The sequence below is a fragment of the Typopeltis vanoorti genome, chromosome 1 (assembly GCF_054136105.1).
Source record: "Typopeltis vanoorti isolate ZY-2024b chromosome 1, IOZ_Tvanoo_1.0, whole genome shotgun sequence".
Taxonomy (NCBI): Eukaryota; Metazoa; Arthropoda; class Arachnida; order Uropygi; family Thelyphonidae; genus Typopeltis; species Typopeltis vanoorti.
In genome coordinates, this window is record NC_143549.1 from 98,606,949 (window position 1) to 98,622,985 (window position 16,037).

The 16,037-nt window shown below is 36.0% G+C and overlaps 1 protein-coding gene across 4 annotated transcripts in view; it reads right to left on the reverse strand.

Annotated features, from left to right (window-relative positions):
- Nucleotides 1-16,037, reverse strand: part of LOC150110248 (uncharacterized) — a 416,889-nt gene that overhangs the window by 140,902 nt on the left and 259,950 nt on the right. For all 4 annotated transcript variants that reach the window (XM_090398551.1, XM_090398541.1, XM_090398530.1 and 1 more), the window contains exon 5: nucleotides 11,401-11,585. In XM_090398551.1, the coding sequence (XP_090254677.1) occupies nucleotides 11,401-11,585 (185 nt within the window). The remainder of the gene's footprint in view (nucleotides 1-11,400; nucleotides 11,586-16,037) is intronic.

The window sequence follows — 16,037 nt, forward strand, 5'->3', positions numbered from 1 at the left end:
TTCGCTTTTCTGTCCAAGACACTCTTAACAATCTTCTCCAGCACCAGAGCTTGAATGCCTCAATTCTTCTTCTGTTCATCTTTTGTCACTGTCCAAGACTCAGGAGTATAGAGAAAGATCGAAAAAACTAAGGTTTCTACAAGCTTAATTTTCATCTTTTTGGAGATGTGCCTGTCTTTTCAGATCTTAGTTAAATCAGTCATTGCTTTCTTAGCTAGTGCTATTCTTCTTCTTATCACTTTTTTACACCCATTTTTTTTGTTATTATCACTCCAAGGTAGTTGAAATGGTCGACAATTTCAATTCCTTCTATATCAATCTCTTCTGCATTGTTTAAAATCATTATTTTGGTTTTATCTTGATTATTTATAAACCGTAGCTTAAGATTTCCCATTCTAATTGATTTAGGATGGATTTTAATTCCTGTTCGCTTGTTGGTATTATCACTGTGTCATCTGCATATGGTAGGTTAGTGATTGTTCGGCCACCTAATTTAATGCCTTCATTCCAATTTTCTAGAGATCTTTTCATTATAGTTTTGCTGTAAAGATTGAATAGTAATGGTGAGAGTATGCATCCTTGTCTTAATCCTTTTTCAAATTGGAATGCAGGGGACAATGAGTTTTCAATTCTCACTGTTGCTTGATTTCCTTGATATAAGTTCTTTATGAGGGTTATTAGATGGTTTGGTATTCCTGATTCTTGCATGATATCCCACCTCATGCAGTCAAAGGCCTTGGAGTAATCTATAAAGCATAGATAAAGGCTTAAGTTAAATTCCCTTGCTTTTTCGATTATCTGTCTGATGTTAGATATATGATCTCTAGTCCCTCGCCCTTTTCTGAATCCTGCTTGTTCTTCTGAGATCTGATGGTCTATAAAACTTCGTATTCTCTCCTTAATAATGTGTAGTAAAATCTTGCTGGTATGTGAGATAAGGGCAATGGTGCAGTAGTTTTCACAGTTGTTGTGATTGCCTTTTTTTGTAGATTGGGATAATGGTGGAACTGGTCCAGTCATTTGGCCATCTTCCAGATTTTGTTGCATTCTCTCCAAGGTTTTTCAGCATTTCAGTTGGTACTGAATCAGGACCTGGGGCTTTGTTTTTCCTTAATTTTTTTATTGCTTCTTCTACTTCACTTTTGAGGATTTCCGGTTCCGTTTCCATAGCTCCTTTGTCTTCTTGTTGAATAGCTGGGTCCATGTAAAGCTCAGTGCAATACTCTTTCCATTTTCTGGCTATGTCATTAGTGTCATTTAAGATCTTGCCATTTTCCTCTGCAATTATATTAAGTTTTGGTTTGAATTTTTTGGTTATATCCTTAACCTTCTTGAATAAATCTGTTGTTTCATTAGAGTTGGAGTGTCTTTCTATTTCTTTACAGATGTTTTTATCTTTTTGACAAGATTTCTTAATAGCTTTATTCAGGTTCAAGTAATTTGGATTTTGTCAATCTGTTGTTTAAATTTGTTTCCTTTTTTCAATTAGTTCTAGGGTTTCTTTTGTAATGCATAGACTAGCATTCTTCTTTTTTATTGGGATGTTTTTAGCTGCAGATTTTGCAATAGTTTGTTTTAAGTGTGTCCAATATGATTCAATGCTTTGTTCCTGAGGTGTGCTTTTTTGTTTCTTGAGCTCTGATTCAATGTCCATTGTAAATTTGTTGTCCATTTGTGAAAAGTCATATCTTTTGTTGCTGTTATTCTTGTTTGCTTTCAGATGTATCATTAAATTAGAGATTAATAATTGATGGTCTGATCCACAGTCTACACCTGGCAGTGTTTTGGTGTTATTGATTAGTGTCCTCCATCTTCTGTCAATTAAAATGTAGTCAATTTGATTCTAACATCAATTCCCAGGTGCTACCCATGTGTATAGTCTCCTCTTGTGCTGTTTGTACATAGTATTACTGATTGCTAATTCCCTTTCAATGCAGAACTCCAATAGTTTTCTCCTTGTTCGCTTCTAATTCCCAATCCATATTTTCCAACGATTTGATTTAAGTGATCATCATTGTGCATTGAATCCCACCTTAGCACTGACATCTCCTAGAACTATTCGAATGTCCTTTTTTGGTTTGTATCCATAGTTTCATTTAGGTCTTTGTAGAATTCCTCACTTATTTCATCTTCTGCATTTGATGTGGGTGCATAAATGTGTATCAGTGTTGTCGGAATTGGGTTGGTGTTTAATCTTACTGTTATGATTCTGTCACTGACTGGGTTGTATCCTTTTACTGCTTTACTTATGTTTTTATTAACAATGATGGCAACTCCCTTTTCGCTGTTATGGTCTGGACCGGAGAAAAACACCTTGTTTCTCTAGTTCCCCAGGTTGCAGGAGTCCTCTGATGTTCCATGTTCTTGAAGGTCTTTCTGAGAGTTATTTTATGATGATCTGATTGGTGATTTTGTGGGCTGGGATTGTCATCAGTCTTGTTAGCGCCATTGTTCCTCAGCCTAGTCAAATTTGGTCTTTATTGCACATTCCTTTCCCCCCCCCCTATGTTTAGAGGTACCACCTTGGTGTGCCAGGCTGGCGGCTGCCCCTCTGTTAAGTCTGCATCATCATGAAGGTTATCATGGGATAATAGTAGAGTGGTTTCCTGTTGCCTTCTCTACTGCAGTATCCTGCCCATAGAGAGATGAACAGTTCATCATAGCCCAAGGTTATCATGTTGGAGCCAAGTCAGTCCTCTGGATCTCTGCCTCTTATAGCATGTATACTACAAGAGGTTACTACTAGTTGTGCTACTGCTCACTACTAGGTATGCTAGTGGTTAGTTGGAAGAGGAGGAAACACCCCTAGCCCTCAACTATGCTAATAGCTCCTTTGCCCACAATGCAAATTTATTTAAAATCATCATGCAGGATATTAAATATCAAATTAAATAGTATTTAATTTAATATTTTTGATATTTAATACCCTATACTTGATTTTGTATTGGTATTAAATATCAAATATACTATAGTTGATATTTAATACCATATACTACTCTTTGGGATCTTTTTGTCTGTCACCCACTCCCTATCCATGCTACTAGTTTCATATCCATTTCCATCAGCTCCAACTTCTGTAATAGTTTTCCATGTGGTATTCTGTCAAATGCCTTTGCAAAGTCCAGTAGTATCATGGTGTACCAATTCTGCTGCCACTTTCTTATAAAATCTGAATAAATTACTAAGACAGGACCTGCTCTTTACAAAGTCGTGCTGCCCGGTTTAGAGTATTGCATCCCTATCCACACACTGTTGGATTTTACCTTTAACCAACTTTTCTAATACTTTAACAACCACTCCTGATATCATAACTGGTCTGTAGGTTGCTATCAATGTCTTAGAGGCACTTTTATGCAATGTAACTGTCTTACCCTCTTTCCACTCCCCTGGAAACCTACCAGAGACTTAGATTGAACAACTTCATCAGAGGCAATGCCAATTCTCTTGCACATGGGCATAGTACACAGGCTGACATGCCACCCAGTCCTACTGCTGTGTTCACATTGATATTTTTTAATATGCTGAACATCTCCTGTTCATCTACCTCAATTTTGATATCCATCTCTATTACACCAGCAGCTACAAACTTTTGCAACCTTTGTAAAATAATAACTCAGCAAATCAACTATTAATTTTGCATCACCTTCTTACCATGAGCATTGTTTAATGTCATCCTAACATAGTCATTTTCCCTCTCACCTGCTAAATAACAAAAAACTCTTGAGGTTACTTTGGCGTGCTTAACTAATTTTCTTTCATAATCTGATTTGGCCTTTATTACCATACTACTTACCGTTAGCAAGCCTTGCACTTTATGCTACTTAGCAGTATAAAGTGCAAGGCTTGCTTGCACTTTATACTGCTCATGAGCATGTAGATCACCTTTTTCTTTATATTCCCTTATCCCTTAAAAATGTTTTATTTATTTATTTTTATTTTATTTTATTTTTGCAGCTCTTGATTTGTATATCTACTCATCCACTTAATCCTCACTTGATTTATCCTCCTAACCTTGGGTATGCAATCTGATACTGCTTCTCTCACACAATCTCTGACCACTTCCCATGCACTACTGACATTCTTTCCTTGTAGCTTCTCAAACTATGGTACTGCTTTAACATAATTACCAGCTTTATAGTTCAACATAAACCCTTTCTTGTCAGAGAATTCCATATATTTGGCAACTTCTCTGAACAAGACTATATGGTCACTCTCTCCAGTTGAAGGCAGTGTCTACCTTGGTTATGGATATATCTTCTGATGCTATTACTAGATCCAACACTAAAACTTCTCTCCCCTCTTTAAAATGTCATTTGGCCTGCACTCATTGCACTAATACATTGTATCTGCATCTTACTGTGGACCCCCTGGTCTATAGCAGAAACCAACAATATATTTTGTCCAAATGGCCTCTATCTCACACCAGACAGCCTCAAATGAACCATCTCCCCAGACTTAAATCCTCTTGAACTTGTAATTTTGTTGGTTGTAATTCTTCAGCTATCATCAGCAATACCCCCACCTCCTGTCCCATTTCCCTCTATCCTCCCTGAAAATATATTACCCTTTACATTCTATCCATGTAACTATATCATTTTCTGTCAATCAGGTCTCACTGATGCCTATAATTTTTGGCCAAGCTGAGGTGACCAATGCCAAAAACTCCTCTCCCTTATTCATAGTTAAGAATTTGTGGAGACACAACACACATGGTAAAATAATTACTTTACTTAATATTAGGAAAGTAATATTCAACGTTCAGACCACTGTATTGAGGTCATCATCAGGAAAATACATATGTATAAGATACAGGTTACATGCTACTGCACTTTACAAAGGTAAAATGAATCTAAGCTGCTTATTAATCTTTGATCTAGCTTGCTCTCTAGCAGAAAAAAACTAAATTAATAATATTAAAAAATAAATAAATAAAATAGAATTTGAAAAAAAAAACCCGATAAATATTAAAATAAATTAAAAATAGAACTACATTAAACATTTCTAAAGTTAGTGTAGTGTTCTGTCTATATTTTTCTAAAATGCCTCTAACATAGGGTATGGCTATGGCATTCTTATAATCTTTTTTGTTTCTAGTGGTATTTTTACAGAAGATCTTGTGAACTGTTTTTTTATTATAGCCATTATTTTTTTTACAAATATATAGTGGATGATTATGAATTCTTTGTTTAGAGCTTGTTCATTCGAGCAAATAGTTAGTACTTATGACTCTTAGTTTTTGTGTTGGGTGGTGGTATGAATTTTTGTGTATGTACTGGCCCATGTGTAGGTTTGCGGTAGATCGAGAAGGAGAGACAGTCTGAAGGAAGACGTGTGACGAGCGTGTCTAGAAAATGAAGAGAGTTGTTGTTTTCGATTTCAATGGTGAATTGGATATGTTGTTTGTTCAGGTGGCTAAGGAATGCATTTAATGTTTTGCGGCCATGGGGGCCAGATGGCAAAAATGTCATCGACATATCTGAGCCAGACCCAGACTTTGGGCTGGCCAAATCTAGAGCTCGTTGCTCAAAGTCTTCGATATAAAAATTAACAATGGGGGGGGGGGGAAGCCCATGGCTGTGCCTTCTTTTTTATAGGTAAAAATTGTTTTGCCACACGAAATACCTGGAGCAGAGTACGTGGACAAAGAGGGCATGATGTCAGGTGGAAATATGTTCTGTAGGAGAATAATAGTATCATTGATCGGGACATTAGTGAAAAGGGCAGTTATGTCAAAGCTGACTAATAAATCTTAGTCATTGAGTGTGATGTTTTTAATTTTGTTTATAAAATGTTGTGTATTTTGTGTGTGTGTGTGGGGGGGGGGGGGGATGACCTACCAACTCATCGAGTGTGGCTGCTAATTTCTTGGCTAAGTGGTCATTAGGACTGTTGATTCCTTCGACTATCGGATGTAGTGGTGTGTTTGTTTTGTGTATTTTTGGCAGGCCATAAATTCTGGGAGCATGGGCATAATGCAATATTAATTTTTTTGGTTGTTTCTTCTGGCCACGGATTTAATTAATTCTGTTGTTTTCTTTTTGATGCATTTAGTGGGTTGTAGTTTACCATTTGGTGTGTTGTGGTCAGATACCAAATGGCTCATTTTTTCTAGGTATGCTGTCCAATCGAGGACAATGGTAGCATTACTTTTATATGCTTTTGTGATTACGATGTCTTTGTTACTTTCTGCTTTGTTTAGGTTGCAACTTAGTTTTTTTGAGTATTTTATTTGAATATTACTTTCCTAATATTAAATAAAGTACCATATTTTTCCATGTATAAGACGAACCCCAAATTAAGAAATCAATATTTTAAACATCTCCACCGTCTAATCATGCACTCAGTGGCAGGAGGTCCAAACTGCCTCTCTGAAGCTTTATTTCCATGTTCTTTTGCGTAACTGATGACTTTTAACTTGAATTTTGAAGAACATGACAATCATTTTTTATTTTCATTCCGACATTTTTATGGGCGAGTGTTCAAAATATTGTTAATGCATTAACTTACCCTGCTAACAAGTTGCAGACGTATGAATGCTTTCAGAGTTCTGATTCGTTTATTCAGAATCAGCTGTTAATGACGTCAGTTGACAGAGTTAACAAAGGCTAGTGATTGGCAGAAGCCTGTTCACAGAGACAAGGCACCGGCAGTTTCGCCACAGCAACAACCAGTTACCCCACCCATGTATAAGACAAACGCCAATTTTTGGTCTAAAAAAAGTATCATCTTATACACGAAAAATTGTGGTAATTATTTTAACGTGTTGCGTCTCCATAAATTCTTAACTATGAATGCTGCCCACCATGTAGCCTTAAAAGAAAGAATCCACTCCCTTATTTCTGATACTTCTGGTATTTGTGTACATGCATTTCAACACTTCCTTGGATCCACGATTACCCTTGTGTAATGTCATTACCAACCCAATCAAATTGTAAACTGGTGAAATAGCATCATTTCTGTACAGATGCTCATTTATCACAGGGGTGGCCAGACACATGGTTGATTGCATCTTCCCCCCTAATATTTCTAGTTTAACTTGTTTTGCATTTCCAGACTCTCATTAAACACAGACTGAGAATTTTTACTTTCTTAATTTTCATCTTCACTTCTTTCAACAACTCTTTCATATCTTCTCTCATTGCATGTTTCTCCCTTTTTAAATCATTTATTTGTTCCTGACAGAACAATCATCTCTTTCACTTCTCCTTTCTACAAACTAACAGATTCACTAACTTTCTTGATTTTCACACCTGTGAAACATGCTTTTGTCACTTGCTCATTAAGTATATATCATCGAATCTCCATAAATACCTTCTCCTTATTGCCAGTTTCCTGCACCTGCATACTTTCCAAATTCATTTCTTTTTTTCATTCTCTCCTGCCTGCTCTACCACATGATAATCATATCTCCAGTTGCTATAGCTCCCGTTTTGTCCTGTGAAGGACACGATGTAAGCGCACTAGCTCGCTCCTTACTGCCACTTATCACCCACATTACTTCAGCCATTTCTTTCAAGCTCTCATTTTGTGCATTATCATTCACTACTTCTGCATTTACCAGGACACTTTTGCTATCTTTCCTTACGTCATGAATATTCATCACTTCATTTTCTCACTTTTCACATGACTTACATTTCATGTACTGGCACACAAAACATTTACGACAAACTTTCTCAATTGTTCCTTTCATACCACAAGCTGTTCACTCTTGGTTGTGAATACAAAGGACATATACTACACTGTACAAAATCTCTCATGCTAAACTCGGTGCACAGGGAAGTCTTGATTGCCATTTTTCTTGTTCATATTGGTGCTATGTATAAAAATGCTTTCTAAACATTTCACAAATCACACACACACACACACACACACACACACACACACACACACACACACACACACACACACACACACACTATTACAGTCTAAAATAACAATGTCTTCACACTGGTTTTAAAGACACTGAAGTATACAAGACGTCTGAAACAGGAAGTGATCACCATTTAGCTCTGAGCAGAATAAAACTGAATATCATGTGGAAAAGAAAAGTGTGTAAGAAAGCTGTAAAAAGAATCAGAGTTCAGCAGCTTTCAGAGGTGAACTGTATATTCAAACATGCAAATATTATTCAAGAAAAATTAAGTTTGAAAAAAACAAGAGCCAAATCAAGATATTCAGTGGCAGACTGTGAAAGAAACATTGACTGATTTTCCAACAGAGAAGCATGTTGGAAAGTTGAAGAGGAGGCCAAAGAAAAGAAGAAAGCACACTGAAAGTTTATGGCAAGTAAATCAAACATGTGCTATGAGAGAATATAGAGAAAACTGCAAGAAAGCAATGCAGTGTGTAAAAGTAGATAAACAAAATTCATGGGAAGAGACTTTGGTAAAAACACAAAAGATACATATCAGGAAGGTGGCAAAATGTTCAGAAATCTGCAAAAAAATTTCTGAAAAATTTTCTGTACAAATGGGACATATGCATGTCAAGCAATGTTAGGTAACCAGAAATCTAGATACCAAACATGTAACTTCTTTCAAGTTGCTCTGGCCTCAGATAAGGATGAAGGTAGAAATTTCACACCAGGTAATGAAATTCGTCATCATATTCACTATTCACCCAAAGACATTTCCCAACACCAAGAAGCAAATAGTGGGATTCAAATCCACAGCCTGCTGGTTGAAGAGCAGGATATCCACTCAATCAACAGCCATGGTTTTTTTTTAATAGAAAATCTTTATAGTTTCATCATTATGTTACAATTATCATGCCTCAAGAATATAATTGATATTAAACAGCAGTGAAGATGTAGGATAAACTGCCTGAGCTATTTTATTAATATTTTCTTTAATCTTGCAGTAATTTTTTTAAATATATATTTATCAGACACATGAAAGGCAGAAGAGCCTATAGCAAATGGATGCCATGTGAGGGCAGGGTTAAGAATAGAGTAATTTCTTATTGAAGATTATAATCCTTTGGAAATGCTTCATGAGGGAGCCTGTTCCACAGAATTGAAGTGGAAGGAATGAAATATGACTGGGAGCAGCAGATTTGGTGAGTATGCAGTTTGAAAGTAAAAGGATGTTGAACAGCTGTAGCATGAGTTCCTGCAGATCTGGCAGAAATAAGAGGCATAATGGATGCTAGTTCTGCTGAACAATGGCCATAGAAATATCTGTAAAAGAGACACAATGCAGAAACTGATCTTCTATGGCAGTGTTTCTCAAGCTTCAGATATCCACGTACCCCATTATCAACTAATAAATAAATAAAAGTATATTTCATTGTAAATGTATATTTTATTTGAATTTATATGTTCATGTAAACAAAATATATGATTTTTTTTAATAGAACAAAATTTGGAATAGGTTCCTCTTCATTGGTTGGTTCTCTAGATATGTCAGACACACCCTTATCAATTTCATTTGATCCAGATGCAATATCAATGTTTTCTTGTTGCTTACAGCTACCTGTATTTGCTATATTGCTCTCTTTTGTGGGTTTTATAAATCCAATCTTTAACCAATGATCCATACTTCAGAATTTGAAAGCTAAAAAAACGACTGTATTTATTCGAATATATAACGTGCACTTTTTTCGCAAAATTAAAACTAAAAAATCGCGGTGCGAGATATACGTGGGGATTTTCGGGGACTAAAGTTTTCAGAAAAAAAACTGAAAATAGTGTGACTTACCAAGAAGCTCCTACTAGCTATTGCTACTTTTGGCATCGAGAACAGTTTCCTTGTATGCATCGTCAAAGTCATCTACCAAAATAGCTTCATCTTCTTTCCCATTATTTCAAGCATAAATTACCAGTAATTTACAAAACATACCAGTGAATTTACAAGACTTGAGATATGTAGAGCAACTATGAAGAAGTGCATGATTGATGCAGTATTAACAAAAGATCGCGCGAACCAAAGACAAATTAGCATTTCAACAATTGAGTTGAAACGCTAATTCTCTACAACTGAATTCCATAATATCTGAAATGTATTCTTATTTCTTAGTTTTAACACGTTCACGACGGGGTGGTGTCAAGCAAAACTGTATGTTGCACTGGCAACATATGGTTTTGCTTGAGTCTATACAGCAATTTCTGTTGGAGGGGAGATGTGATTCATTAGTTAGTGCCGTTTTCATCCCAGTTGTCTCTAATTGCACTATTTGCTGAGAAATATAATGATTCCATGCGTTAATGATGCATAGTCGAAAATTGCCACATACCCCCCCCCCTCGAAGACCTTTCACGTACTCCCAGGGGTACGCGTACCACACTTTGAGAAACACTGTTCCATGGGAAAGTGGTTGAAGAGAGTCTATAAGAGAAGTGTCATTTATCAACCAGACTGCCCCTTTTTTGAACAATTCTATTGTCACATGTCACTTCTATAGCATCAATGGAAGCCATTGATGCTATAGAAGTGACATGATTGCCAGGAAAAGATTGGAGTAAGAGTCTGTCCAAGAAGAGTGAGATGTGGTCTTGACTGTTGAGCTGAGCAATACCAAAAGTAAGTGGAAACGATCTGAGGTATTTTTTTATGGGTATTGTAGCAAAACTGTGTATTGGAAGCACTGAAATTGACTAGGCTGTTTTCATCCCAATCAAGAATACTGTGGAGATTGGGTGTTCAGGGCACTTGTTATAGCTGATCATGAAGCTTTAAATGTTTGAGCACTGCAAGACTTGTCATATGAATAGGATTTGAAGTCAACCAGAGCAAGTCATTTATATAAATCATAAAGAGGGTGGGTGAAATGACAAAGTCCTGAGTGACACTGGCATTGACAGGAAAGTCTGAGGAGAGAACATCATCATCCACCATTACACACAGGGATCAATCTTCCCCTGAGGTATTTCCCAAGGAATACAATATACAGGCTTTCAAATCAAATGTTAACAAGTTCCTCCTTTCCCATCCCACTACCCATATACGGTACTAAAGTACTATAGGTTGACCAGCCAACCTCTTGTATATGAACCCAACATAAAAAAAAAAAATTTTTTTTTTAAAATCTGAGAGAAAATTGATGATCCATTTACACAAGGATGAAGGCAGTCCAAATGATAGTAACTTGTTGAGAAGTCCCTGTTGGCAGATTATCAAAAGCCTTGGAGATGTCAAGAGCAACAGCACAGGTTTCTCCAAACCTTTCCACTTTAATTATGTTAAAAATGAAGTACTCATGAATTTACAACAGTAATCAAGCAAACTCTTTGTAGCCATGAATGAGTTGAAAAGTATGAATCGGAGAAAAGTGCACAAAAGGTTGAAGGTCTCTTAATCAAGTTACTTATGACAATGCACATGCCATGTAAGTATTACAGGGGCAGAGGAAAGGGTAATTTAGTTGAAAACTGCATTAACAACAAATTACTTAAAAACTTACCGTATCTGTGGATGTAAGGATGATTCTGAATAATTTTTGGTCCCAAGCATGTGATTATTTCGCTTATCACTAGTAAGACTTAGAGGTACTGGTTTCGAAGTATCCAATTTCAAGCTTATTGGTTCCATACAATGGTTGCTTGTAGCGATACTGATGTTTTGAGAATGTTTTACAAGATCTACATTCTATGTAAAAAAAGAAACAATGTATAGCACAAAACAACTGTGGGGTAATAAATAAAAATAAATAAATGTTGTAGCATCAAAAATAGAAGTCCTATTAATATAAATAGACAAATTCTTCAAGTATAATGTACAATGAGTAATAATTTCTAAGAACATGCATGTGAATATATTAATAATAATAATATAATTTGCATTACTTATGGAATCTTAAAGCCAAGTATCCTTAGCTTTCATGACTGATTTTGCATTAAAGTTAATCTTATGTTTAAATACATATTTGTGTGTAAAGTGTGTGTTCTTCTGGCTAATTTATATGGTTTCAGGATGAAAAACCTGAGTTTCTGGTAGGAAACCCTTGCAACCCCCATATGAGGCTAGATGACTCACCTTTAACTGAAAAACTCTGATAAAGTTACTCTGCATCCTAGATGGGATGCAAAACGAGACCTTTCTTTCCATCAAATGAAATTGAATAAACTACAAAGATTGCATGTTACAATCTTTGTAGCTAAACATTATCTATGCATTTTTATCATAACTTTTACTTCTCAATTTTATCATATAAATTATACAAAAAACTTCTTTGCTTCACTATTAACATGACGATCAGCAATCATTAAAACTGCTACCACTATTACAGTAAAGCACTAGCTTTAAGATGAACTAATTACTGAACTAACGTTTTGACCTACATATTAATGTCCCCATCTGGGGTACACACAAACAAATTCATCTATATGTAGACAGGTTGGTGAGTACACAAAGGTACATAAGTTAATTACAACTTGCTCCAACATACTGCATTAGTAATTTGGCCAACTATTAACCCTAGGCTAACCTCTCGTCAAAAATAAATGCATAAATAAAATATGCATAAAATTATATCAATAGCTATTGGCTAGAGTTCATTAATGGAACACACTTGCATTTTGTAAAATTAAGTATTTAGTGTAAAAAATATCCTACTAAAACTTCTCTCATCATGATGGGGTACAATTGTTGATTTTCTGAGAAGTGCAACTTTCCTTATACTATGCATGTCCAGTATGGGCAAATTCATGACACACTTCAAAACATAATGCCACATTAACCACCCAACCAACTGTGACATGTATACACTTCACAGTTGCCATGGATGTGAAGCGCATTTAAAATTGGAATACCATCAATATTACTATGAAATATATGATGGATATGAAGTGCATGAGGAGTGATATATTTCATCCATATTGACATAGATGTGATTAAACCATAACTGCAGATAAACCCTAGGCTGCTTAAAACCAACAAAGGCAATCTCTACCAATTCTCCCCTATTTTTTTTTATTTTAAATTTTATGCACCCAATCATGTAAGAGTACATTATACATTGTACCTTGTACATTAATACCATTTACAGGTTAAAATTTTTGTTGTTATTTTTTTAATAAATTTTATCACTTTTTCCTTTCTTTTAGTGTTACACGGTGATCAGCATTCATTTTTGAAATTATGGATTTTACAACCGTGTTAAAATAACTCTTTTTATTATCCCAACGTTTTGATCTTCATATCAAGATTATCATCTGGAGCATACATAAATATACAAGACAAGCTGCGTTACATTTCAAACTGAAAGCTAGAGAAACAATGATTTGATTACATGCTACTACACTGGCATGACCTCTAGTGAGAAAAAAAAAAATGAAAATGAAAATTTTATCACTTTTTGTATTTTTTAACTAATCCAGAAACCAAATATGCAATTCTGTTTCACACTACTTCAGGCCCTGAGTAAGCATGGCAGTGGCCTCACACTAGGTGATGAATTTCATTTAAACATAAAGATACATGCTGGGGTTTAAATCCCTCTGTAGAATTTAAACCGCAGCATTTTGGTTGAAAAGTAGATAGACCATTTGGTCAACCAGGCCAACAGCATAGCCTAACAACTAAATGATTACACATACCCAATTTATGGACAAAGTCCAGGCACACAGCATCTCAGCACAGCTTTCTTTGTCTTCTACAAACCACTCAATAATGCTGTAGCAGCACTAAGCTAAGCTAGCTGGCAAAAATCACTTGACAGAGGAGTTACCTCCTAGCAAGCATCTAGCCTGGAATGCTTGGAATACCTATATGTATTAAAAGACTTAGGTTTCTTGATTTTTATACTAGCACTTCATGGTACTTAGCATTTTCATAGAAGAAATTATTATTATTATTATATCAGCACCTCGGTGCAGTCTGAAAACTCATCATGGGAGACCCAAACTATCCATACAATCCATCATACTTCTCCTTGAACCCATTAACAGACAAAGCACACTAACAACTGACTCTGACAGCCCATTCCATTCATTCAGAACTCTAAAAGTGAAAAATCTAGTCCTCATGTTCCTATTAACCACACTTTTACTGAACTTCCAAAGCTGATCTCTTTTTCTTCTCTTCTCTAGCCAAGTGGAATAACTTCGTTATCTCTACTTGTTAGTGTGTTCTTCAATAGCTAAGTAATCTTATGAATTACGTTAGCAATATGTCCTCTACACTTTAACTCTCTCCCCTCTCACTCACTACCACCATCCCTAAAATATCTAGCTTCATCTATACAGTATCATCTCTTTTTCTTCTCTTCTCTCGCCAATTGTTGAAATATCAATGTGGTATACATCAATGCTACACAGCTCATGATCTATTTATCCCAAAATGCATAACTTTGCATTTCTTCACATCATTAAACTGACACCCATTATCTTTTGCCTATACTGACAGCTTATTTAAATCATCCTGCAAGCTCCCACATTGCCTTGATTCACTATTACTCTATCTAATTTTGCATCGGCAAATAACTGATTATTTCCCTTCAAGCTATTTCCTATATTATTTATATACAAATTAAACAATAGTGATCCTAGCACTGAACCTTGCAGCACACCACTAGTCACCTGCTTCCACCTGGATTCTGCTCCTCCATATACCACTTTGAGATCTCTGTCCAGCAGCCACCCTCTTATCCACATAATAATGAGTTTCATACTATGCTGCTAATTTGTTCTAATCTGAATAATAGAATTCCAGGTAGTATTCTGTCAAATGTCTTTGCAAAATCCAACAGAATCATCATGTAGCCATTTCCTATATCCAGCTCAGCTTCACTTTATTATCAAAAGTTAGTAAATTATTAAGGCATGACCGACCCTTCACATATCCATGTTGCCCATCATACAGCATGATATTTTTATCCACCCATTCTGGAATTCTCTTTTTGACCGATTTTTCAAGCCTTTTACTACCACTCCTAAGATACTGATTAGTGTATAATTTGCTACTGCAGTCTTAGAACACCCTTTATGCAAGAGCATTATTTTGCCCTCTTTCCACTCCCTTGGAATTGTACCATAGGTGAGATAAATTAAAGAGCCTAGTGAGAGGCACTGTCAATTCCCTTGCACATTCCTGCAAAAATTCATCCATCTCTGTTCCCACATAAGTCTCTGACACTTATGCCACAATATTAACTTCACTTGGATAATATACCCTTGCAAAGTGGTCAGTCAGTAACTCAACTATTTTATCTGCTTCTGTCACTTTGTGACCATCGGCACTCATTAAGGTTATTCTTTCAAAATCATTCTTCCTCTTACTTGCCAATAACAAAAGATGAGATTCCTTTGACCTGCTTGGCTAATTTCTTCTCATAATCTGATTTCGCCTTCCTTACCATACTGGTCACTTTTCTTGCATGACACGAGTTTGCTAGTCATCTTTCTTCTTATATATTCTCCACCGCATTTTCTTTTTCTGAATCTCATGTTAAATGACATTACTCATCCATCTAACTCCCTATCTACTCAACCCTCTTTACCTTAAGAATGCAATTTAATATTGCTTCCTCTAGAATGCCCCTTAACTATCTCTCATGCACTAATAATATCCTTTCCTTGTAAGGTTTAAAATGACTTGCCTAGACTGATTGGTCATTTTCACCAATTGAAAGCAATGTAGCCACTCTGTTACCAATAGGTTTTCTGATTCTATGACTAGGTCAAATACTCTTGCACTCCAAGTCCACTCCGTTACATACTGCTAAAATAAATATCTCTCAGAAGGTGTAGAAATTTAATTTCCTTCCTGCCACATGATCTCTCTTCCTCCAAATCTATCTCCATAGTTGAAATCCCCATAATTATCATTTGACCTGCACTCATTTTACTAATTTGCTAATGCCTGTCTTCCAGATTATCCACCCTGGAACCCCCTAGCCTATAGCCGCAACCAACCATATATTTTGTCTCATTGGTGTTGATCTCACCCCAGACTGCCTCGAACAACCACCCTCCCACCTATCTCCTATTCTGTTTTTGGTCGTAATTCATTTGCTATCATCATCAGCAGTACACCTCCCCCTCCTCCCCCATACTATATTTTCTATCTTCCCTGGAAATACTAAACCTTTCACATTCTATC